Source organism: Mobula birostris, chromosome 15 (genome assembly GCF_030028105.1).
Source record: "Mobula birostris isolate sMobBir1 chromosome 15, sMobBir1.hap1, whole genome shotgun sequence".
NCBI classification, from domain to species: Eukaryota; Metazoa; Chordata; class Chondrichthyes; order Myliobatiformes; family Myliobatidae; genus Mobula; species Mobula birostris.
Genome location: NC_092384.1, coordinates 22906192 through 22933308, shown reverse-complemented (window position 1 = coordinate 22933308; position 27117 = coordinate 22906192). Strand labels below are relative to the sequence as shown.

Below are 27117 nucleotides of genomic sequence, written 5' to 3'. Positions count from 1 at the left end.
ATTTTAATTAATTTTCATGCTGATTGTTAGGAACAGTTGCTCATAAAGAAAGTTGTTGAATTTCTTGAGTACAATAAAGCTAGTTTCTCTGAGGTAACAAGTGACAATTAGATTTAATAACTAGCAGCATCAGTTAAAGTTTTAAGTAAATTTATTATAGAAGTACATATGTGTCACCAAATACTGCTCTAAAATTAATTTTCTTGTGAGCATTCACAGTAAGTACTAATTAATACGTGAAATCAATGAAAAACTATACACAAAGATGGGCAAACAACTAATGTGCAAAAGAAGACAAAATGTGCAAATACTTAAAAAAAACAAAATAAATAAGTAATAAATAACATTGAGAATATGAGTTGTAGAGTGCTTGAACGTGACAAGAATCCTTAATATAACAAAGGAACATTGTCCATTACTGATGTTAGTGTTCTTAAATACATGGCAGCGTATTGTAGTGGTTAGCACAATGCTTTACAGTACAGGTGACCTGGGTTCAAATCCAACTCTTGTAACAAGAATTCAAACTAAACAATGATTTAATCTATTCAGGTCAACTAAAATAAATTAATTGGGAAGTGTTCTTCACACCACTTTATTTTTAATTAAATAAATTTGGATTTAGCAGAGCACATTGCAAATTAATTTCTTTAAAAATTTAACATCTGTTTTCCAGAATTTATATTTCAGCAAAGCTCCATATGTGTAATGGTAACCACATCAAAGGGTTGCTTGAATTGAAATTAGATGATCACCTTATTAAAAGCATAATAAAAGTTAAAGTCTCATCTTCTCACTATCCCCAACAAAAGGCTGAATCTTTGGTTATGTAAATGTATGATTTGAATTGATAAGTTTTTGGGTTCTACAAATTTCTAGAAGTTAAAATATTAGCACTTCTTTCTGAAACATTTCTTCACAGTAAAATGTGTTATTTTCATTACAGTAAACTGAGGCACATCATTGATGAGATGGTTGTCACAGAACGTGAGTATGTTAAATCTCTCAAGTACATCATTGATAACTACTACCCAGAGATGGAGCGTTTGGACCTTCCTCAGGATCTGCGGGGGAAACGCAGTGTCGTCTTTGGAAACTTACAGAAGCTTTACAATTTCCACAGCCAGTATTTCTTGAAAGAATTGGAAAGTTGTATTAACCATCCATTACGTGCCAGCCATTGCTTCCTCAGACATGTAAGCAAATATTTAGTTTACTGATAATCACAGGAAAACTGATTTACAAATATACAAAGTTACAAAAATATGATGTTCAGTAAGATCTGACTGGTTTACACTGGCATTGTAGAGTGTTCATTGTTCTGGAATTAGTGATTGTAAAGGTGATGTCTAAGTAAGATCGGGGATAGCAGCATGAAAGAACAACATTTTCAGTGTTGAATGTTGGAGAATATAAAGTTTGTATGAGAACAGTTAGATTCATTGGTTCTTGTCCTCTGAAGAATAGTTCAATCACTGCAAAAGTCAGTCTCAAGATTGTAATTGAGTTCAAGTGAGAAGGAAACTGACAACAAATCACAACCCAGCAGCCCGATGTGTGTGGGGGGGGGGAAGAAAACAAAAAGTAATTATCATGTTTCTGAGATGAGAACAGCTCTGGATAGAAAACTTCTAGATGGTGGGATCTGGAGAAGGTAATAGAGAGTGTGGGGCAGAGGGAGATTTGTGATAGATGGTATAGTCGGCCCACCTTATCCATGTTCCGCATGCACGAATTCAACCAACTGCAAATCGAGAAAACCCGGAAGTGCTCTTCCAGCACTTGTTGTTCAAACATGTACAGACCTTTTTTTCTTGTCATTATTCCCTAAACAATGCAGTATTACAACTATTTTACATAGCATTTACATTATATTAGGTATTATAAGTAATCTAGAAATGGATTAAAGTATACATAAGGATGTGTGTAGGTTATTGTGGATCGGGATCGAAAAAAAAATGGAAGTTCTGTCACTAAGTAAGTCAGAACAGGTACATCCGGTATTATTTGGTGTCAGTTAGTCAAACGTTTGTCTTAGCATGTAGTATATATTTTACCTTTCTATGCATATAAAGTACTTAAGAAACATATGTTTTAGCACTGGGCTCGGGAACAGAAGTTCCTGAGTTCGATCCAGTGACAGATCGCTCCCGAGCACGCTATCCATCCCTGCCGGGTTGATGCAAGGATCAAGAACCCAAAACCCAATAATTAAACCACTGCGTTTCTGCGTAATAATTGTTGCTTTAATCATGCAGGGCCTTTCTCATTTTAACCTTTAAAATTGTTCCAATCATTGACCGACTGTAGCCTAATGCTTTTCCAGTGACCGATGGCATTTCACCTCTTTCTGATCGCTTTATTATTTCCACTTTATTTTAAATTGTGATCATGATTATTTTCGTGAACAGAAACACTGCTGATTCAGAACTCCACCGCCGGGTCCTAATGCCTACCGCATTGAGACAGATTAAATAAGGTTCGGGGTTCCGCTGGGTGCTAAGGTCCACTGCATTGAGAAAAGTTGAATAAGGGACTTGAGCATTTGCGTTTTTTGGTATCCGCGAGTGGTCCCGGAACCGATCCCTCGCGGATAAGGAGGGCCGACTGTAGTCTTTTTTTTGTGGGAACTGCGGAGTGGGACAGAAGGGAAGATACTACAGAATGTTGTTGGAGGTAAAGTCCCCATTGCAAGAAGTGCTTTGCACAGATGACTGGCTCCAAGGAAGAAAGGGGCAGTACTTCTGAGAGAGAGCCAGTTTGTTCGAGAGGGACTTCGAGGAAGTTCACACTGTGGAGAGTGCTTTCATGCAGACTGTGGGTCTGGTGCCATGAGTCACAGTTATACCCAGCTTTTGGAAGAGATGAGCCCCAACAGTCATGTGCCCAATTAGACTGGTCTAACTGTAATGGGTCCTTTTATTTGATACCCATTCTAATAAATAACCTATCAACCTCTGCTTTGTATATACCCAATGATTTGGCCTCCACAACTATCTGTGGCAATGAATTTCACAAATAAACCATCCTCCTGTTAAAAGTTCATCCTCATCTCTATTCTAAAGGGACGACGTTCTATTCTGAGGTTGTACCCTTTGGACTCTACCATTATTGAAAAATCACTCCATGTCCACTCTATCTAGGCCTTTCAATATTCTGTAGTTTCATTCTTCCCTCATTCTTTTAAACTCCAATGAGTACATCAGAGCCATCAAAAGCTGCTGATAAATTATCCTTTCATTTCTGGAATCATTTTCTGAAACCTCCTCTGGACCGTCTCCAATGCTAGCATGTCCTCTTTTAGATACAGGGCCCAAAGCTGCTCACAATTCTCCAAAAATGTTCTGACTAATGCCTTATAAAGTCTCAACATTACATATTTGCTGTTATATTCCATTCCTCCTGAAATAAATGCTACCATTGTATTTACCTTCCTTACTACCGGCTCAACTTGAAGTTAACCTTTAGAGAATCCTATACAAGGATGTACAAGTCCCCTTACATCTCTGATTTCTGAATTCACTCCTTGCTTAGAAAACAGGCACTGCCTTTCTTCCTTCTACCAAAGTTCATGACCGTACACTTTTCTACATTATATTCCATCTACCACTATGCCCATTCTCCTATCTGTCTTAAGTCCTCTATAGACTCTTCCCCCGACAAAACCTGTCTCTCTACTTATCTTTGTATCATCTGCAAACTTGGCCACAAGACCATCAATTTTGTCATCCAGACTTCCGGTGAGGCATGAGGCAAGATGGCAGCATGGCACTGAGCGCTCACATATAACCCTCCTTTTTCAAGTTCTTCAGGGCTCATAGACGGTCTTAATACAAGGTTGAGTTGGAGAAAGATCTAACTAAAGACATGGCTTCAAAAAAAGATACAAATTCAACCAGGAAACAAAATCAGCAGACAACAACAAGCTAGCAATTCATCCGAAGAAATAGCTATGCTAATTAAACAAACAATGGCAACGGAGATGGAATCACTGCAAGAAACGGTAGCCCACATGCTAAGGGAGTTGCTGGAAAAGGCTCTCGACCCCATACAGAAGCATATGGCAGAGAATGGCAACGTTCTCCGGTCGTTAAAGGAGCAAGCGGACATTTACGCTAAAAAATTTAACACTGTCTTCAATAAAATAGACAACATGCAGGTTTGCTTACGCAAGAATAAGAAAGTTACTAACTCCTGTCTCGTGGAGGTGTCTAAGATATGGAAGAAGTTAAACGACTTGGAGGGCAGATCCAGGAGAAACAACGTGCGGCTGGTCAACTTACCGACAGGCGCTGAGAGCGACGATCCAAGGGGTTACCTCCAGAAGATGCTGCCTGATTGGATTCCAGCGCTCAAGAATTCCCACAGCACTCGTTTGGAGATCGATAGAGCACATAGGATCTTTTCCAACAACACTTCCAGACCGCGGACCATGATTTTTAAGCTTCTATGGTACTCCGACCGGCAGGCTATCCTGGAGGGTGCGAGGAAAGCCAAACCTACTCTCCCTGATGGCACCCAGCTGCAGTTCTTTGCTGACTACAGCCCCAGCACAATGCAGGAACGGCAGGGATACAAGGAGATCCGCGCTAAACTTCGACAGAAGGGGATCAACTGGTTCCTCATATACCCAGCGATTTTGAAAGTGAATATCAAGGGCATGAAGATGTCGTTTAACTCGACAGAGGAAGCGAAAGAAGTTCTGAAATCATCAGTGCTGGGAGATATGGAAGAAGACCCTGGGCAAAGTCCACACGCCCCTCGGGAGGAGATGGAACTGTATTAAGAGCTCAGACTAGCCTGTATGCGCAATCTATCAGGCACGGGCAAGTTAACATTCTAGGTGTGAAGTTTTCTGGTTATTTTATCGGAAAGTCATTTGTTGCACCTTTGTATTTAGTTAATTAAGGGGCCAATTTGTTTCTGACTATTGCAGGTCAGAGTTTTAAGGTAATATTCAATATACCCAAATGTATACTTCATCAAGAATGAAGCTGTAAAACAGTAGTTTGTTCTGACTAACTTTAGAATGTTACGTCTCCAGTAGACTTGTTTACATTTCTGAGCACCAGATAAGATGTCATTAGTGTCATCGCTAAGCGACAGTCTATTGAAGCGACAGTTTTTTGCAAGTTAGCTGTTCGGATCTTGATCATGTGTTATAATGTCTATGAGACGGAAACTGTTTTACTTATATAGGTTAACGGGTTTGCCCGGGTTTCTTTTTTCTTGTCTCTTTGATATGATTGTCTATGAGAACTGCTTTGCCTTTGTAATTTGTTGATGCTGGAAGAGGAACGGTTGATGTCAGTGTTCAATGTCTGACATTGCTAAGTGACACTCACAGATGTTACAAAGTAAAGGGTTGAATGGGAGGGGTGATGGGAAAGGGGTAACTCAGGGCTCCACCACCAACTTATAACATCAGATCCAGGGGAAGATGAGCAACACAGATAAATTAGAAAATCTTACTATTGTATCATTTAATGTTAGAGGATTAAACTCTCCCTAAAAGCGTTCAAAGGTTTTAGATTTCTTACGCAGAAAGAAAAAGATATTGCGCTGTTACAGGAAACACATCTTAAACCTAATGATATTTCGAGGGTTCAAAACTGTTTTTATAAACCTGTTGGGGCATCAGCTGATGGTACTCGTATGAAAGGAGTTATGATAGTAATGAGACGTAATATTAATGTATCAATTGAAAGGACGGGTGCCGACAATAAAAGACGTCTAGCTTTTTGCTGCACATCCATTCAGGATAAAAAAGTTGCATTCATTAGCCTATATACCCCAACTATATTCGAGGTTGAATTTTTTCCCTCAATTACCTCACAATTACTGAAGTTAACTGAGTACCAACTATATGTTGGTTCGGACATGAATGCTTTGGTAAACATTAACCTCGATAAATCTTCCTCAACTATATCAAGCTCTCAAGAATCTGCTTCCAAAGCACTTAACCTTTTACTAGCGGATTTAAATTTAATGGATGTGTGGAAGGTGCATAATTCATCTGCTAAAGACTATACCTTCTTCTCCACAAGACATAAAACTTTCTCTCAGATAGATTACATTCTTACATCCTCCAGTCTGCTGCCTTTAGTACACTCAATAGAATTTTTGCCCAGACGTCTATCTGACCACAACCCAGTCATATCTACTTCTAATTATGGCAAATTAAAAATAAGGCTACTAGGTGGAGGTTTAACTCCACCCTTCTAAAAAATGACGAATTTCTATCACAGCTGAGAACAAAACTGACAGAATTTATAAATGTAAATAAAAATAGTGTCTCAGATGTGACAGTGATTTGGGCCTCCATCAAGGGTTTCTTACGAAAAAATGCTATATGGTTCAGTTCTTATCTACATAAAAGCCGGCTTCAAAAGATTTCCACCCTAGAAGAAGAATGTAAAGTTTTGGAAAATGATCTCAAAAGGATATACACCATAACAAAAGAAAACGAGCTCAAAACAAGCAGAATTAAATGATTTATTAAGAAGCAGGGCAGAATATATGATCCATATAACCAAACATAATAATACGCAGAAGGCAGCAGACCGAGCCATCTTTTAGCTCTAATACTCAAACAACAGGAAACTAAAAGATCTATACCAGCGATTAGATGTGCTAAACGTGGAGTAGTATCTTCAACAGAGGAAATAAATGAGACATTCAAGAATTACTTTAAAGAATTGTATACAAGTGGCTCAATTCCTTCTGAGAAAGACTTCACGGATTTTTTCAGTGGATTAGATCTCCCTACGTTGTCGTTAGAGGACACCAAAACTCTAGACTCTCCTATTACGCTGGATGAGCTACTCAAAGCAGTTAAAGCTACAAATAAGGGCTGTACGCCAGGCATAGGTGGCATACCTGTGAAACTTTACCTAGCACTTTGGGATATTCTTGGACCAGTATGGTTAGAAACATTAAATAATGCTTTTGGAAATGGCGCTTTCCATAGAGATCTAAACACAGCCCTGATCACAGTTATACCTAAGCCCGGTAAGGACCCCTTGGAGTGTGCCAATTACTGTCCAGTCTCCTTGATAAATGCCGACCTCAAGATATTTTCGAAAGTCTTAGCCAGTAGACTTGAGACAGTAGTTGGGAAAATAATTAGCCCAGATTAAACGGGCTTTATCAAGGGGCGTCTCGCATCTGATAATATTCGCCGGCTCTTACACGTACTGAGTGCAACATATAAAATCCCACCTGCCTGTGGCCTGCTATTTCTAGATGCTAAAAAAGCGTTCGATCGCCTCGAATGGCCATATCTTTGGAAAGTTCTAAAAGAATTTAAGTTCGGCGACAAATTTATCAATATGATTCAAACACTGTATGCTAATCCTTCAGCCCGGGTATGTGTGGGAGGAGGTTTCTCAGAGTTATTTGACATAGGACAGGGCACACGACAAGAGGACCCTTTGTCTCCTTTAATTTTTAATATATCTATTGAACCATTTGTGCATTTAATTAGAAACTGTCCTCAGATCTCCCCTATTACAATAGGTACAACATCGCATTCAATATCACTTTATGCGGACAACATGCTAGTTTGTATGGTGAATGTTCAACAAACTCTCCCCTATGTTTTAAAAACACTGGAGCAATTTGGATTTCTTTCAGGATACAAAGTTAATTTGTTAAAATCAGCATTGATGCTGATTAATATGGATAAAAGTAAGGTGTTTCTTCCTCCCCAGATTAAAGTTACAAATGAAGTCCTCTACTTGGGTATTAAAGTTAATACTTCCCTATAATCTGTGGCTAAAACAAATTACTCTTTAATTCTGAAAAAAATAGAGGAAGATATTAATAGATGGAGACACCCACCAGCATCAGTCGCGGCCTGTATATCGGTCATTAAAATGAACATCTTACCCTGCATTAATTTTATCAGCCCAATGATCCCACTTGCACCTCCAGCAGGATATTGGCAAAAACTGGACTCCTTACTACAATGCTATGTTTGGAATGGTAGAAGACCCAATATAAAATGGTCAGCTGTACAATTCAAAAAGTCGAATGGGTGATTGGCATGTCCAAATTTTAAATTGTATCACTGGGCATTTTTATTAAAAAGTCTTAGCTATTGGATGGAGGAGGATAAAGTTTCGTCCTGGAAAAATATAGAACAAAAGCTAATAGCACCAATAAGGTTGAAAGACTTTCTCGTTATAGGTATGTCTACCAAAAAATATGATTTGTATTACAGTCCAATTTTAACCCATATACTACAAGTGTTTAGAGCAGCAAAAAAATTCCTAAAATTTAAAAGCGTATGGTGCAAATCATCTCCGTTATGGAACAATAATCGTTTTCTGTCGGGGGGGGGAGCCATTCACTAACAGAACTTGGGAGGATAAAGGTATTACTACACGTCAAGATATTAATGGGGCAAGTACTATCCTTAGCTTTCAAGTACTGATATCTCGATATAATATTGATAAACATTCTCTTTTCTTCTATTTTCGAGTAAGGTCAGCTTGTAAAGCCTACGGCGTTCCCTGGGGGTCAGATTTAAAGGACCATCCCATTTTAAGTTGGATACAGAGTGCTCCAGGACAGATAGTGTCATATATCTATGATAAATTAAACTCCCAGAATTATATGCCCACATCGGGAATGAAAGCTTGGGATAGGGACATATCGGAATTGGGACAAGACTTGACTGGGATGCGGTTTGGGATAATGCTGCTGGTGCTTCGAAAAACCCAAATCATCGGTATATACACTTGAAATTTTGTCATAGAGCGTATTTAACACCGAGAATTAGACATCAAATGGGACTGGTTCCTGACCCTTATTGCTCATTTTGCCCCCATGGAGCCATTGGCTCTTTTATACATGTTGTATGGGAATGTCCAGAGGTTTTTGATTTGTGGGGGAAGGTTATCAGTACTCTTACAGAACTAACAGGGATACAGTTACTAATGGACCCCGCTGTACATCTTCTAAATGATGCCTCCCACCTTTCCCTTACGGAAAAAACACGCAAAATCTGGCTGGCAGGCCTGACTGCAGCTAAGAAAATTGTAGTCCAATGTTGGAAACCTCCCCATGATATTTCAAATACTCACTGGCTTTGGAGCTTTTTGGACATTTCTTACCTGGAACTTTCATCAGCAAGAGTAAATGATGCATGACCAAACACAATCATAACGTGGACAAATTTGATATCTAACTTAAAAGATCTTTTGTTAAAATAGGAATGCTTTGTCTGTGTATGTACTACTATTCAGTTGATCGGTGGAGGGGAGAGAGGGGTGGAGGGGGGATGGTGATGAATGTTGGGGGGTAGCTGGGTTAAACAGTCAAAATGTAATTGGCAACTGGTTGTATTGAATGTAATTTGTTGGTGTTGCAATAAAAAAAACTAATAATAATAAAACATTTTGTCATCCATATCATTAACATATAACATGAAGAGTGGTGGACCCAACAACGATCCCTGTGGAACACCATTAGTCACTGGTAACTAACCAGAAATGTCTCCCTTTATTCCCATTCTTTGCCGCCTTCCAGTCATCCAAATTTCTGTCCAAGCTTTTAATCCCATGGACTTGTATCTTGTTTAGCAACCTCAGCAATGGGTATCTCCTTACCCCACACTGCCCCCCAACTTTGCCTCCTCACCTTCTTGCCTACGTCCTCCCTGATCTCCTCAATGTAAGGCTCCGTGTTGCAGGTGACGTAGGTGGATCTGGCATCAATGGCATGTGGCCGGGTCATATAATCATGCGATGTATATTTATTCGTTAAATACTTTTTTCAGTATGGATGACATGAAAAATATTCAGCAAGAGCCAAAATAACGTAGATGTTGAAAAGGGGAAATTAAAACAGAAAACATTGGAAACATTCAGACAATCTGGAAACATTTGTAGAAGCAGAAACAGAAATAATGCTTCAGATTGAAGATTCTTCATTAGGACGAGAAAATGGATGTATTGATTAAGGCTTATCCCACCACCTCCCTCCCTTTTCTCGAATGCTCTGCCTCTTTCTCTGGAGACAGCTTATCTAATGATGTCTATTATAAACCCACTGATTCTCACAGCTACCTGAACTATACCTCTTCCCTCACTGTTACTTCTAAAAATGCCATCCCCTTCTCTCAATTCCTCTGTCTCCACCACATCTGCTCTCAGGATGAGGCTTTTCATTCTAGACCTAAAGAGATGTCCCCTCCTTCTTCAAAGAAAGGGGCTTCCCGTCCTCCACCATCATTACTGCCCTCAACCACATCTCTTCCATTTCGCGCACGTCTGCCCTCACCCCATCCTCCTGCCACCCCACCAATGATAGGGTTCCATCCTCTGCAACCAATGCATAATTCTCCATAACTTCTACCATCTCTAGTGGGATCCCACCACCAAGCACATCTTTCCCTATGCCCCCCACTTTCTGCTCCCAATGCAACACATTTGTACATTTGTCCATCCTCACTGATCTCCCTCCTGGCACTTATCCTTGCAAGCGGAACAAGTGCTACACCAGCCCCTACACTACCTCTCTCACTACAATTCAGGGCCCCAAAGGGTGAGGCAACACTTCATCTGTGTGTCTGTTGGAATCATTTACTGTATCCAATGCTCCCAGTGTGGCCTCCTGTATATCAGGGGCACAGATTGGGAGCGCAAATTTTGATGTGTGTTACACAGATTGGGAGACCGCTTCACCAAGCACCCGCACTCTGTCCGCCAGAAAAAGTGGTATCTCCCAGTAGCCACCCATTTTAATTCCACTTCCTATTCCTATTCTGGCATGTCAGGCCATGGCTGCCTCTACTGCTGCGATGAGGCCACACACAGGTCAAAGGAGCAACACATATTCCGTTTGGGTAGCCTCCAACCTGATGGCATAAACTTCAATTTCTCGAACTTCTGGTAATGCCCACCCCCCCGGTGCCTTCACCATTCCCCATTCTAATTTCCTTCTCTCCTTACCTATCACTCCCTCTGGTGCTCATCCCCCTTTCTTTCATGGCTTTCTGTCCTCTCTTATCAGATTTCCCCTTCTCCAGCATGTATCTCTTTCATCAATCAACTTCCCAGCTCCTTACTTCACCACTACCCCACTTCCTGGTTTCACCTATCAGCTTGAGGTTTTTCTTACCCTCCCCCCACTTTCTTACTCTGACTCCTCATCTTTCTTTCCAGTCCTGATGAAGGGTCTCGGCCTGAAATGTTGACTGTTTACTCCTTTACATAGATGCTGCCTGGCCTGCTGAGTTCCTCCAGCATTTTATATGTATTGCTTTGATTTCCAGCATCTGCAGATTTTCTCTTGTTTGTGTTGATAAAGGGGTTTTATTTGAACCATTAATGGATCCCTTTTCCATAGGTGTTGCCTGTGATTTTATGATATTTATGATCAGATGACTTCTAGCTTCATTGGCTACGCTGTTGGTGGGGTTTCCATTCAGTTGGATATCAGGTTTAACAGTTTGGTCAAGTACTAGCATCAGGGAAATTCCATGCTATTACACTTTTCATGCAGTGGAATTTTTGTGCAATGGATATTTATTTGTTTCAGTTCCCAGCAAATATTTATACCCTTAATTTTACTCATGATCTATTTACAAATAGTTCTGCTCTGATTTTTAACTTCTTGCAATAATTGCATCAGGATTCTAGGATATCTTGCCATTCTTCATTTTTTTCTACCAATGCATGAAATTCACACATCTCCACATTATCTCCTCTTCGTGTCAGAAATTAAGTTGTTGAAGGTTTTGCTGTAGGTTTTGAGGTAAATTGAACTTGTATATGCAGGCTAGATTGCAGCTGAGTTTTTTTTCTAAATCCTAAATTGCAACATGTCTTGATAACAAATATTGAAAATTTTTAATTGGTTATGTTGCCTTTTGATCCAATGCACTTGATGCTTCTCTGAGCACGTTGCAATAAAGTAATTAGGACAACACCAGAGCAAAAAAAAACAAATGCAGCTGTGAAATATCCACTGACAAAATCTTTCCAGGTATTGAGAGTGGGTATTTTCTATTGGCAGTTTTATGCATCTTCAATTTGATTTGATTTTATTTGATTTGATTTGACCTGATTTTAGTTGGTGATGTGATTTACCTATCATAATTAAATAAACATACATTAATCATAAAAGTTAAAGAAATTAAATCTATGGCCTCCATTTAACTTGGATACCTGCTTAGTTCTCCCAATTCATTCCGATCTAGACTTGCGCAAGTAAATTCTTGATTTTGTGCTCATTGTGTTTTAATTGAGGAACGTGGATCAGAGCAGTGCTCTCAGTGTGGTACTGTTTCTAGCATATCTTGGCTCTGATCAAAGATCTTCAATGTGAGTGTCAGATTGTTAAATGTGCTTAATGTTTGGAATTGCAGCTATCAGCTTCACCTTTGAGTATCAAGCCAGTTGTTACTGCAAACAGCACTGGAGATTAAACCTTTGAGAAATGATCTTTAGGAACTAATTTTGCCTTTCTGTTTGTGTCTTTTACAACTGAGTTCTTTGGCTGTCATTGATTATTAAGCTATAGAATTCCAGTTATACAAAAGCAGGGACAGGAGTAAATACTTGGTTTTAAAACTCTGCATGTTATGCCTGTTGCATAGCAACGATAACAATAAATAATAGTCACAGTAATGTGTTGCCTACAGAGTGTAAATTGATTAATTTATAGATTACCATTTCAACTATTTTTCAAATGCTGTATACACGTATGCATTCAAAATACTTTCTGTTGGCTTAGTTATTAAATTCAAGAAGCATCTAGGTCTTTCCAGTACAAATATTAATCTGAATCTCTGGAAAACCTCGCTTGAACGGCAATTTGCAGGATATTGCCATGGTTTATAAACAGCTGTTGAATAGCAACATTAAAGGCCCTTGTGCTTCTGCTGATCTCATTTCTGCTAGGTTCCCAGGGAAAATGTAAAGCAAAGGCTAGGCATTCAACACAGTCACAACAAATTAGATGGAGGTTGTGATTGTGCCTAACTTAACAAAAGTTGTAATTAGCAAAAATGTGGGAAAAATGGTAGATTTACACTATTATTTGGAGTCATAACTATAAACCAAATTAGGAAAGCAAGTATAGGAGGTGGCTTGACTTTGGTAAAGCAATTAAAATATTTCAGCAAGTAAATTTCAACTCAATTTATTTAGATCTTTGCTTTGCTGCCCAATTCCACCAACAATGCTCACCAGAAATAAAAACAAAAACCTAAGGATGAAAAATAAGAATTCTTGAAGGCATTTGATTAATAACATTTGCAGCATAATTAAAATTTTAACCTGGTATTTTTCCCCTTTATTCCTAATTTGAAACATGTCAGTGATTTAACTCTAGTTTAACATGCAACAACGATAACATCAGAATTGGTTTGCTGCATTATAATTTTATCTTTTATGCAATATTTCATTGGAATTATGAAAAATGGTAGAAGCACACATAGAAATTAAATATAGTATTTTATTAATACGTTTACAGCAAGACCAATTTGGCATGTATGCGTTGTACAGCAAGAACAAACCAAAATCTGATGCTCTGCTAGCCAGCCATGGGAACACTTTTTTCAAGGTAAGCTTTTCATATGTTACCTAGCAAAATCCAGTATCATTGTTTCACAAAAAAAATACTGCCCTAATTGTAATTTTTAAGGTCATGTATTTTAATAAGGCATTTATGTCATGCTGCTGAGAGACTTGATTAGTTGCTTTGTTCACAGTATCAAGTTTTGTTTGACTCATCATGACAGCCCTGTCATAGAAGAGCATCCCAGCCTTTTTGCAACACCTTGCACTGTGTCTCTAGCACGGCAGGTTTCTGTTCTTCAACTACACTACAATCCATCATGATGAGGTTTTCTGGCTCTACCATCCACTTTGGCTGTAAACTCTAGATGCCTTCCACTGTGCTGGTGAAAACTTTTTCTTTACTCCTTTCTTATTCTTCGACGAGTTACTTTAAATCATTGCTTCTTGTTTTTGACCCTTCTGTTAAGAGAACAAAGCATTTCTTCTTTATGTAGAATATTCATAATTTCATGCATTTTGATTTTCTGTTACAAAGAAAACAGCCCTGACCTATCACAAAAAAGATCTGATCTCTTCTGCATGCTCTCCAGTTCAGTCATGTACTCCCTGTAATGTGATCAAAGATGTATGCATACTCAAAATATAGCTTAACTAGGCGTATATGGAGTTCAAACATTATGTCCCAAACTTACATTTTCTGATTCAACTAGTGTAGCATGACCTATGTCATTTTATACGTGCTATTGACCTGCTTTGTTGCCTTTTTAGGATCTGTGCACTTACATCCAAGGTCCCCTTTGTTTCACCACACTCAGTATGCATCCATCTATTGTGTTATTAATACTTTTGGATTAAATTTCATTTTTATATTCATGTGCAATCCATCAGACCACATCATCTTTTAGTTTAAAGCTTTCACCACTGCTGTTAATCACATGGCCAGTTAGTGTGCCAAATGCATTTTTAAAATGCCCTTTACATTTAGGAGTAAACATTACTGTTACAACAAAAGAAGTAAAGGACCAATACTGATCCCTATTTAATGTCACTGGCAACATCCTTCCAGTTACAGGGACTCCTATAAGTTAATATCCTTAGCCTACTACCACTGCACTTGTTTTGATCCAAATTCTCTCCCTGATCTATGGACTTGCACATTTTTAAACTATCTGCCAAGCAGGATCTTGTAAAAAGCCTTACTAATGCCCTCCTGACCTACTTACTCTTGAGTCTGTTGGATCACCTTGTTTAATCTATGCTTTTCTACATGGATCTTGTGATAGCCCTTAGAATTCACTATATTCAACCCCAGACCAACAGGCATGTAGATATTTCATTTATACCCTTTCACCTTTTAGGCAACATCACTAGACTTTGGCGCCACTCATGCAGCCAAAAAGGACTGAAAAAAATTATTGTCAAGTTTCTTTTGCTCTTCGTTTAACAGTCAGGGATTATTTTATTTGGATCTTCTGATTTATCTACTTCCAATTATGCTAAATCCTTTACAGATCTCTCTTTTACTATGCTCATCACAGCCAGTGTTTCACATTCTTCTTTCTTAAAAACAATATTGATTTGTAAAGGCAATTGTGTAAGGTCCATTAGGAACATTACACTTAATTTTATATAGTATATCATAAAATACAGAGAAATGTTCATTGGTTCTATGCTAGTTCTCAGGGTACTCCCATTTGCCCCATTATTTTCTTGTGTTCTATTTTTATTCACATACCTGGTAAGACTGGTCAAGGCTTTGTGAGGTTGGTCAACTCCTGCCTGAGAAGTGACCTGGATCCGCTCCACCATGCCTACCATCACAACAGGACAACAGGTGCCATTTTATTGGCTCTTCACTCCATTCTGAAACATGTAGACAATGAAAATTCATGCTTCAAGTTGCTCTTCATCGACTACACTCAGCATTCTTCATTAAAATCCCCTCAAAACTCACCACTGAGCTCTAAGACCTGGGCCTCAGTACCTCCTTGTGCAATTGGATCTTCGATTTCCTCACAGGCAGACCCCAGTTGGTCCAGATTGGCAACAACATATCCTCCACACTCACCATCAGCACAAGTACACCAGCAGGCTGTATACGTAGCCACTTTATACTTATGATTGTGTGGCTAAGTACATCTCCTTTACCATATTTAAGTCTGTTGATGGTGCCATTCTTGTTGGCTGAATCAATATGTAAGAGGGAGATTGAAAATCTGGTTGCGTAGTACCTCAACAACAGTCTTTCATTCAACATCAGAAAAATACAAAGAACTGATTATCGACTATAAGAGGAAGAAGCCAGAGGTCCATAAGGCAGTCCTCATTAGGAGAATAGAGGCGGAGAGTGTCAGTAGCTTTAAATTCTTTGATGTTAACGTATCAGAGAATGTGACCTGGGACCAGCATGTAAGTAACTTTACACAGAAGACAAAGCAGCTCTTCAACTTCCTTAAAAGCTTATGTAGATTTGGCATGTCACCAAAACCTTTGACAAACTTCTGCAGATGTACAGTACAAAGTATCCTAACTAGTTACATCATGGCTTGGTATGGAAGCTCCAATATCCAGTAATGAAGAATGGTGGATACAACCCAGTGCATCACAAGCAAAGCTCTCCCCACCATTGAGTATATTAATATGATGCATTGCCATAAGAAAGCAGCATCTGTCATCAAAGACTCCCACTGTCTGCACCATGCCCTTTTTCACTACTATCATTGGGCAGGAGGTACAGAAGTCTTGGGTCCCAAGCCACCTGGTTCAGGAACAGTTACTATCCCACAACTATCAGGCTTCTGAATTTCATTGACTACGACCTGAATCACTTCCAAGGAGTGTTCACAACTTGTGTTCTCAGTATTACTATTATTTGCACAGTATGTTTTCTTTTGCACATTAGTTGTTTATCAGTCTTTGTATAGTTTTTTGGTAAGATTCTGTTGTTTTTTTTCCTCTAAATGCTTGCAGGAAAACAAATCTCATGTTAGTATATGGTAGCATGTATGTTCAGTACTTTGAACCGATCAACCCCTCCCCACCTGACTTTCCTGCCATCCACATACACTGGAAGTGCTGTACAGTAGCCAATTAGCCTACCAGCGTGGATTTAGCATATAGAAAGAAACTGGAACAACCAGGGAAACCACACAGTTGCATGGCAAATTTGCATATTCTGCAGAGATTCCTCTGGGTCGTAGAGAAAGGACAGGAACTATTCTATCACTATTGCACTTTATTTTGTTCCTACTATTTTTATTGGGTGTTCCTGTTGGTGTTTAAGTACTTACAAAGCATCTTTACATGCTGTGTGATTTTATCTATCATATTTTTTTCATATTTCCTCTGTTTTCTTAAGATTCCACTAATTTTCTTCTTGGAACTTTTTGTGTTCTGCCTGGCCCTTTGCAGCATTAAGGATCCAGAGACTGACAAAAGCTTTCCTTTTATCCATTATTTATTATGAACATGTGAAAATAGGAGCAGGAGGGGGCCATTAGGCCCTTCAAATCTGCCTACCATTCAATATGATCATTGCTGATCTATGTCGGCCTCAACTCCTTTTGCCAATTGCATGTAGCCCTCAATTTCTTGATTTTTCAAGTATCGCTGTCTTAAATATTTCTAATGTTCTGGCCTCCATTATCATCTGTGACAGATAATTCCAAAGGTTCTCCACACTCTGAGAGATCACCCATCATTCTTCTAAGCTCCAGAGGATACACACAAACTGAATTAGCCTGGTACAACTCCTTTTGAGTGCCTCCCAACCTACTTTATCTTTTTTTTGGTAAGGGGAACAAAATGTGCTCAGTGCTCCAGGTGTGGCCTCACTAACATCCTGCATAATTGTAACTGAGTAGCTACATTTTTAAGCTCCTACCCCTTCACAATAAAGGTTTTTTGCCTTCATAAATGTTTGCTGGACCTGCTTTATCAACTTTTTCGTGATTGATGCTCTAGAACATCTAGATCCTTCTGAAGTCCACTTATTTGCAGACTTTCACCATTTAGATAATCTGTCTTTTGATTCTTGCTACTAAAGTACATGATCTCATATTTTCCTATATTAATGTGGGAAATAAGAGGCAGAGTAGGCCACCTGGCCCTTCAAGCTTGATCTGCCATTCATAATGTCATGGTTGATCTTGCTGTGGATTCAACTCCACCTACCCACCTTTTCCCCTAACTCTTAATTCCCTTACTATGTAAAAACCTATCTAACTGTGTCTTAAAATATTTAAACAGGCAGCCTTTACTGCTTTCTTGGGGAGAGAACTTCACAAATTAACTCTGGAAAAAGTAGCTCCTCCCCTTTTCCTTCTTAACTCTACTCTCCAAATCTTGGAGACTATGTCCCGTACTTGTAATCATCTCTACTTACCTGCCTCTTACCTATCCTGTACATAATTTTATTTTTTATTTTTATAAAATCCTGTCTCATTCTTCTGAATTCCAGCTACTCAATTGTTCCTCATAGGATAAACACCTCATCTCTGGAATTATCAACCTCTGCATCAACTCCAAAGTCAGTATATATTTGCTCAAGTAAGACTAGCACTGCATGCACTACTCCAGGCCTGCCTCATCAGTACCCTGTACAATTACAACATAACCAACCTGCTGTTAAATCCAGTCTCTCCATTTGCCAGGTTTTTACCCAGCCTATGGACTTATTTATGTTTTTGGAGAATCGCTATGTCCTTGGTACATTTGACATTCAAATCCTTTTCCTTTGGAGAAACAGTTGCATTTTCAACCCTATGCATGCCCTCCCCCCCCAGAAATGATACACCTTATAGTAACTATTTTCTGTCCTATCCTATCACATAACAAACAAGTAAAATTAACATTCGCTTAATTTAGAATGTTTATTCCCCTTTTATTTTTTATTTTTCCATCATTATTCCCTATCGAACTGAATTGTGATCACCAACACAGAATCCTCCTTCAATTTATAATCTTTCATCTGCCCAACTTCACAAGCTACATCCAGAAATTTATTATTAGGCTTACTTTATACTGGATAATAAAAATAACCTTGGAAGCACTCTTTCTCTCTACATTTTAAACTGAGTATATCCTAGTTACTATTAAGGTGATTAGAGTGATAGAGTAATACAATGTGGAAATAAGCCCTTCTGTCCCATTTGCCCTTATGTATCATGATACCCACCAAGCTGGACCCACTTGCCCAGGTTTGGCCCATATCCTTCTGAGATCCTCCTATACCTGTACTTATCCAAATGTAAGTTTTTTTACACAGAGGGTTGTGGGTGCCTGGAATGACTTGCCAGAGATGGTAGTGGAGGCTAAAACATTAGGGGTACTTAAGGGCCTCTTGGATAGGCACATGGATGAAAGAAAAACAGAGTGTTACGGGGTAGTGTGGGTTTAGTACTTTTTTTAGGGAATATATGAGTCGGCACAACATTGAGGGCCGAAGGGCCTGTACTGTGCTGTAGTATTCTAGTGTCTAGCGTCTTCTAGTGTCTAGTGTCTTTTGAATGTATATAAGTGTACATGACATCCCAATTCCAATATTCAGTGTCCTGAATGATGAAGGTAAGTGTGCCAAAATCCTCCTTAACCACCCTGTCTGCCTGTGGTGCCATTTTTAATGAACAATGTACTCCTTGATCCTATTTCACAACACTGCGATGCCCTGACAATTTATTTTGTATGTCCTACCCTGGTTTGACATGCTGAAAATGCAGCTCCTCCCACTTAGCTAAATTGAAAACTATTTGCCAATCTTCAGTCCATTTAATGTTTGATAATCTTTTTCACTGTCTAAAATATTGCCAATGTTTGTAATCTGATAACACTTACAATATTCCCAAATACTGCTTTTCCACACATGAAAATTTTCTTTAATTTGCTTTTCTATCTCCTTTGTACTGTTTTAGTTAAAACCATATAATTTCATTTGCTGATCTAATTCAAAATTCCTTCACTCGGCTGTAATTATTTTGTTAACCAATGCTACTGCACTCCTTTTTTTATCTTTCTCGACCGAACTCTCTTGTAACCAAGAACTTCTAGCTGTCACTCTTACTTCTAATTAAACCATGCACCTTCAACACAATTGATGCATTAATTGTATCTTCCTTTAAATATTAATTCATTTGGCATTTTCTTAGCACTGTTATTTACTTCAGTTTTTGTGTTATTTTAGTACAAGCAACTACAACTGGGAGACAAAATGAATCTGGCTTCCTACTTACTGAAGCCCATCCAGCGAATGAGCAAATATGCCCTCTTACTGAAGGATTTAATTAAGGAATGCACTGAGGCTCAGGAACAGGAGCTGAATAATCTCAGGGCAGCAGAAGAAATGATTAAATTTCAGCTTCAGCATGGCAATGATTTGTTGGCGATGGATGCTATTAGGGATTGTGATGTAAGTGTATCATCAAAGTACGTTGCAAGTGTTGTTAATAAATTTTACCTGTTGAAATTTAACTAAGCACTGGGTAAAGTTTCAGATTAAAAACTAATTTAGCTAGAAATCAGAAAAATCCAGATTAAAAAGTGTTATTAAATAATGAGATTTTGAACATTTAAGGGATTAAATGAAATGTTGGAGCTATTTTTAGAGGGATTTAACACAAAAGCAAAGACAGCATGATATGTGTAGAAGTTGCTAGGTAGGTGGCATAATAGCTCACTTGGTAAGTAAAAATTTAGTGAATTCACTTTTATGGATTTGTTCTCCAAACTGACCTGATCATGAATAATAATGGCTGCTATTATATGCCAGGGTGAGAAGATAATTGGAGGTAGGGGCTTCAGAAAAAATTCCACTGATACAAATTTAAAACAACATTCCTTGGCAGATGGTCAAGGGATGGCCCTGGCTTAGCTGATAACTGTTAAATTTGTCAATTAGCTAACAGTTTCTGAATGTTCCTGCTAGAATGAAGAAGAATATGGCACATGACTGTAAAATTAGTACTGCGTAGAATTCAGTTTAGTACTGAAAACTGAACAATGTTTATTGTACGACACAGTTAACAAGCTAATTAAATTAAAATCAAATGTAAATCTGTAGAAGTATTGAAGTAAATTAAGCTGTAGTGGAACAATGTGTGCAGACATTTATTTTTGTTTGTGTGCACTTACATAGGTATATTGATAAATGCTTTCATAGGTTTGTGTAGAAATTTGTTTCTTTTTCCACAATGATTTTATATCAAATCTATTGAAACTCCTGACACTTGGCTGACAATAGAAAATTGATCTAAGTTAACTGAGCATATAAAGAACAGCAGATGAGAATTTGTTTACAAAATATATTCATTTAGTTGCTTAGATGATTTTCTGATTGTAAGAATGGCATGATAATAAAAGCAATCATTTTACATTATATCAAAACAGGTGAACTTGAAGGAGCAGGGACAGTTGGTTCGCCAAGACGAGTTCATTATCTGGTCTGGCCGCAAAAAGCACTTGCGGCATGTTTTTCTGTTTGAAGATCTTATTCTTTTCAGCAAACCTAAAAGGATTGATAGTGGACTTGATGTCTATATCTACAAGCATTCTTTCAAAGTAAGAAAGTATTGCATAATCTCTTATAAATTATTTCTGATGAATCCTAAACTGTGGAATTTAACACATCGAACTATGAGGGATACAGGCTCAGTTAACACTTTTAAATGCTAGATCAAAACCCATTATTTAACCGTGCTTTGAATTAACATCATTTCATTTTTTAGAATTTTCATGTTTGCACTTTATCCTATTGCAAAGCACTTTGAACTACATTATATGAAAAGTGCTCTATAAATAGGTTATTATTATGAATTTAGTTGCTGTGTTAATTATCACATCTTCTGTAACGAAGATTGTTAACAGCTACTTAACAGTAAAGTTGCTTCTTATTTTTAATAAGAATTGGGAATTCCTTGGAGTTTCTCTTGGAAAAGTTGAGTGCAGGTTATAAATAATAGTAGCATATAATGCCAAATCCAATTAAATGATTAGAATTTGAACTGTAGCATGATGGTGTATCAAAAAGTGAAATTTATCTCTGAGAAATGTTCCATTCAATACACCACATTTAACTTTTGAAATATAAATAGAGTTAGTAAATAGTTAGTAAATATTTTGTTTGTAGATGGCAGATATTGGCTTGACTGAAAGTAGTGGTGAAAGTGGAACACGATTCGAAATCTGGTTTCGTCGTCGAAAAACCAGTGATACCTATATTCTTCAGGCAAATTCTCAAGAAGTTAAACAGGCCTGGACAAAAGATATTACAAGCATCTTATGGCAACAAGCTACCAGAAATAAAGGTAATGCATTTGGAAAGATTTGTTATTCCATGCTTCAGTGAGAGCTTTTCCAAAATGATTATTTTATTATTAGCTGAAGAAAATAAGTTATATGGGGTACATTTAGCCACTATCAGTTGTGATCTCATTGAATGGAAGAAGTAGTTAGAGGAGCAACTCTGCATAGCATTTTTCATTTTTGTTGCTTGAGTAACAGCTAACACATCAGTTTATGTACCTACAGATACAAGGTGTTGCCATGGATGTAAAGCCAGGCAAGAAATTTAGAGACATTGAATAGGCTTTAGTTGGAGACAACAGAAAAGAGACATGAAGAAAAGAATAGTATAAACAAATCTATAGTAATAGGAGCAGAGAACATGTGGAATTAATTCCCCAGAGCCTTCACATTTTTTTTAGCTTTTTAAAAAATCTTTTAATCAGCTGTCTGACATTTCTTGGACTGTGATTCCGGCAAGGTATGTTGGTTTCTCATGTGAGGATTAAGGTTAACACAGAGTTGTCACCGAAAATTCTGAAGGAAGTGAATAAAGGAGTGAGAACCAAAGGTTATGGTCCATATTGGTTGGGATGTGGTCCCAGGGGCAGATTTGAAAGAAAAGACATTAAAGTAGGATTCAAAAGTGACAAATTCCATATTATCCCTTGTAACAGTGAGCATAAAAGAATGACAGAGGACAGAAAAAATATGACCTAGAGGAAGTATAGGAGAGAGGTAACACATACAAGGGGTGATTGATAAGTTTGTGGCCTAAGGTGGAAGGAATTGATTTTAGAAAACCTAGCAGGTCCTTCCTACATGTAACCCACATCAAAGTTGCTGGTGAATGCAGCAGGCCAGGCAGCATCTCTAGGAAGAGGTACAGTCGACGTTTCAGGCCGAGACCCTTCATCAGGACTAACTGAAGGAAGAGTTAGTAAGAGATTTGAAAGTGGGAGGGGGAGATCCAAAATGATAGGAGAAGACAGGAGGGGGAGGGATGGAGCCAAGAGCTGGACAGGTGATTGGCAAAGGGGATATGAGAGGATCATGGGACAGGAGGTACGGGGAGAAAGACGGTGGGGGGGAGGGGGGGAACCAGAGGATGGGCAAGGGGTATATTCAGAGGGACAGAGGGAGAAAAAGGAGAGTGAGAGAAAGAATGTGTGTATAAAAATAAATAACGGATGGGGTACGAGGGGGAGGTGGGGCATTAGCAGAAGTTAGAGAAGTCGATGTTCATGCCATCAGGTTGGAGGCTACCCAGACGGAATATAAGGTGTTGTTTCGCCAACCTGAGTGTGGCTTCATCTTTACAGTAGAGGAGGCCATGGATAGACATGTCAGAATGGGAATGGGATGTGGAATTAAAATGTGGAATTAAAATGGCCACTGGGAGATCCTGCTTTCTCTGGTGGACAAAGTTCTCTAACTTCCTTTGCCGACTTCTCTAACTTCTGCTAATGCCCCACCTCCCCCTCGTATCCCATCCGTTATTTATTTTTATACACACATTCTTTCTCTCACTCTCCTTTTTCTCCCTCTGTCCCTCTGACTACACCCCTTGCCCATCCTCTGGGTTCCCCCCCCCCCCTTGTCTTTCTCCGGGGACCTCCTGTCCCATGATTCTCTCATATCCCCTTTGCCAATCACCTGTCCAGCTCTTGGCTCCATCCCTCCCCCTCCTGTCTTTCTCCTATCATTTTGGATCTCCCCCTCCCCCTCCCACTTTCAAATCTCTTACTAACTCTTCCTTCAATTAGTCCTGACGAAGGGTCTCGGCCTGAAACGTCGACTGTACCTCTTCCTAGAGATGGTGCCTGGCCTGCTGCATTCACCAGCAACTTTGATGTGTGTTGCTTGAATTTCCAGCATCTGCAGAATTCCTGTTGTTTGCCCTCCTACATGTACACACTTAGTCCAACAGTCATGGAGCATACGGATCCCTTCTTTGTAGAAGTGGCCCACAGCAGGGGTGATTGATAAGTTTGTGGCGTAAGGTAGAAGGAGATGAGTTAATAACTTCAAACTTAGTGCATTATCACTCAAAGAGTTGAACTGCACGTGCATGTAACGAGAGCGTCTTGGACCTCCAGATGGTCCACAGCAGGGGTGATTGATAAGTTTGTGGCTATACAGCTCTCGTTACATGCATGTGCAGGTCAACTCTTTAAGCGAAAATGCAGAAAGTTTGAAGTTAATAACTCATCTCCTGCTACCGTAGGCCACGAACTTATCAATCACCCCTGCTGTGGACCAATACTGGAGGTCCAAGACGCCAGCTTCTACAAAGAAAGGATTCATATACTCCACGACTGTTGGACTAAGTGTGTAAATGTAGGAAAATTAAATGTGCTAGGTTTTCTAAAATTTACTCCTCCTACCTTAGGCCACAAACTTATCCATCACCCCTCGTATATTGCCGGAGTGTTTGGAAATGCACTTGTGTTGTGGGAGGAAGTTTGAACTTATTGAGAAAGGAGACAGGCATGAAAGGTATCACTGAAAGGGAGAAAAACAGAAGAGAATAATGTACAGAAAGTAAGATGGGTTGCTTCAGAACAAGAATAAACAATTTCTTAGACAAGACTAGATTGAAAATGAGTTGACTACGATTGAAAGTAGGTTTACAGAGTATTTATGTAAATTCAGTAATTTACAATTGATCAGCTGCAAATGAATTTTAACCATGTGGATTATGATGCAGTGTTGGTTGCCATCTTGTCCAACAATAACAGGAGATCTGTACAGGAGAATTTTTAAAGCAAATCATCATTGCATTGAGGCAATTCTACTCTCGACCGAGGAAAACAGGGTCCAATGGTATAAATAGTTGTCACAAACTGGGGTGTTCCTTGGTTGCAGTAGATAACCATGACTTTTTCTGTGCCGTATCATACGTTGCAGAACCACATTCCTTGCTGTTGGATCTCACTATTGATCTCATCTGTCCAATCTGCCAGAGGTGACTACATGTTAGGACAGACACATCCCTATCTCACTAAGGTATAAACCCACTATCTACTCTCACCTGATTTAGGCCCCCCCACCCCCAGTTGAAGCAGTGTACCAGGGTGTGATGTCAATGGCAGTAAGGAGAATATGGAGAATAAAAAGGCAGAAAAATAAAGGATGTAAGTGGATTAGTTAGAGAAAAACTGTTACTATTGTCAGAACAGTAAAGAACTAGGAATACAATGGCAACATAGCAAAAGTGACATGAAGAAAAACTATTTTGTGCATCAAGTGATTAGCATTTAGAATCTAGTCCCATGGCCAGAAGTATGAGCAAGTTCCTATGAAGTGTTCATAAGTGAGCCAGATAAGTATCTCTCACAACACCCTGGAGGAGCTCAGCAGGTCAGGCAGCATCAGTAGAAATGATCAGTCAATGTTTCAGGCTGGAACCCTTCGTCAGAACTGTAGAGGGAAGGGACAGAGGCCCTATAAAGAAGGTGGGGGAAGGGTGGGAAGGCAAGTATCTAAAAGGAAAGACTTTTCAGGGCAATGTGGAGAGGATTAACTAAATCATCCTTGCTTGGAGCTGGTTGGTAATCAGTGGGTTGTGGCCTCCTTCTGAATCAGAATGAGGTTTATTATTACTATCTTATATGATGTGAAGTCTTTTTTGGCAGCAGTACCATGATGTAACCAGTCAGAATGTGCTCCACTGTACATTGGTGATGTACCAGATCTCTTCAAACTTGTAACAAAATAGAGTGACTGGTGTGCCTTGTTGTTGCATCAATGTGCTCAAACCATTCCTTGATTCTGTGAAGAATGTGAACATATCATGGGGTGTGGTATGTAATAGCACTTACATGCTGGACCCAATCCTCTGAATGATAACACCGAGGAATTTAAAGTTGCTGGCCCTCTCCACCTCTTCTCTGATCCCTGATGAAGATTGGCTCATGGACCTCTGGTTTCCTCCTCTTGTAGTCAATAATTAGCTACTTGGTCTTGCTGAGATTCAGTGTGAGGTTGTGTTGTGGCACCACTCAACCAGATTTTCAGTCTCACTCCTATATACGGATTCGTCACCACCAATAGCCAACAATAGTGATGTCGTCAGCAAACTTAAATATGGCATTGGAGCTGTGCTTAGTCTCACAGTAATATGTATAAAGCAAGTTCAACAGGGGGCTAAGCACACAGCCTTGTGGTGCACCAGTGATGATGGTCGTTGCAAACGAAGTTAAAACTGAAATACTTTTGGTTGCTCCAAAAAACAAAAAGGATAAGCTTCTTGATAAACTTGGACACTTGGTTCCCCTTGTAAAGACTGAAGTACCTAGCCTGGGTGTTATCCTTAATTCAGATATGAAGTTTAAATCCCACATAATAGCCATTGTTGGAACGGCCATTGTGTGAGTGGGTCAGCATTGGAGTAGCTTTGGCTCAACAGGCTTGGGGCCTGTCTAATGGGGGGTGGGTGAGCAGCCAGAAGTCTTGGTACTTATTGGCATCAATGACATAAGTAAATTTCTTCTTTTTCTTTATTTTTCATTCCATGTCTGCTAGGGTACGGTCAGTGTAGATTTAATGGCTCCAGGGACTGTTTTGTTCTGTGTGAGGTATGGAAATTCTGGGAGACCTCCAGCCTCTCAAGTAACCACATCAGCAACTCAATGAACTTTGGTTTGTATGGGAGCCTGAGGAAATGATAGGTAGCAGCTACAGGGAGGTGGTCACCCCTAGATTACAGGAGGCGGGTAACTGGCTGACTGTCAAGAGAAGGAAGGGAGTTGGGCAGCCAACACAGAGTACCCCTGTGGCTATTCTCCTCAATAATAAGTATACCACTTTGGATACTGTTGAGTGGTACAACCTACCAGACAGAGCCTTAGTGGCTAGGTCTCTGGTGCTGTGGCTCAGAAGAGAAGAGAGGTGAAGAGCACTACAGTAGTGATAGGAGACTCCATAGTTAGAGGAACAGAGACAAGATTCTGTGAACGCGATAGAGACACTCAGATGGAATGTTGCCTCCCAGGTGCCACGGTCAGCGATGTCTTGGATGGGGTCCACAGTATTCTTATGGGGTGGGTGAGCAGCCAAAAGTATTGGTGCCTATTGGCACCAATTACATAGGTAGAAAAGGTGAGGAGGCCCTGAAGAGAAACTTTAGGGAGCTAGATAGAAAGCTGAATAGCAGGACCTCCAGGGTACCACACTCTTACTCTCACTGGAGTAGGATGATTAGGCAGATGAATGTGTAGTGGAGGAACTGGTGCAGGGGACAGGGTTTTTGATTTCAGGATCATTGGGATCTCTTCTGGGGAAGTTACAATGTGTACAAAATGGACGG

At 39.3% G+C, this 27117-nt stretch overlaps 1 protein-coding gene across 1 annotated transcript in view; it reads left to right on the top strand.

Moving 5' to 3' along the window:
• plekhg4 (pleckstrin homology domain containing, family G (with RhoGef domain) member 4) overlaps positions 1-27117 on the top strand; it is a 172797-nt gene that overhangs the window by 113085 nt on the left and 32595 nt on the right. Inside the window, exons 15-19 of the mRNA XM_072279420.1 lie at positions 947-1196; positions 13486-13575; positions 19711-19935; positions 20913-21083; positions 21652-21829. Coding sequence (XP_072135521.1) covers positions 947-1196; positions 13486-13575; positions 19711-19935; positions 20913-21083; positions 21652-21829 — 914 coding nt within the window. The remainder of the gene's footprint in view (positions 1-946; positions 1197-13485; positions 13576-19710; positions 19936-20912; positions 21084-21651; positions 21830-27117) is intronic.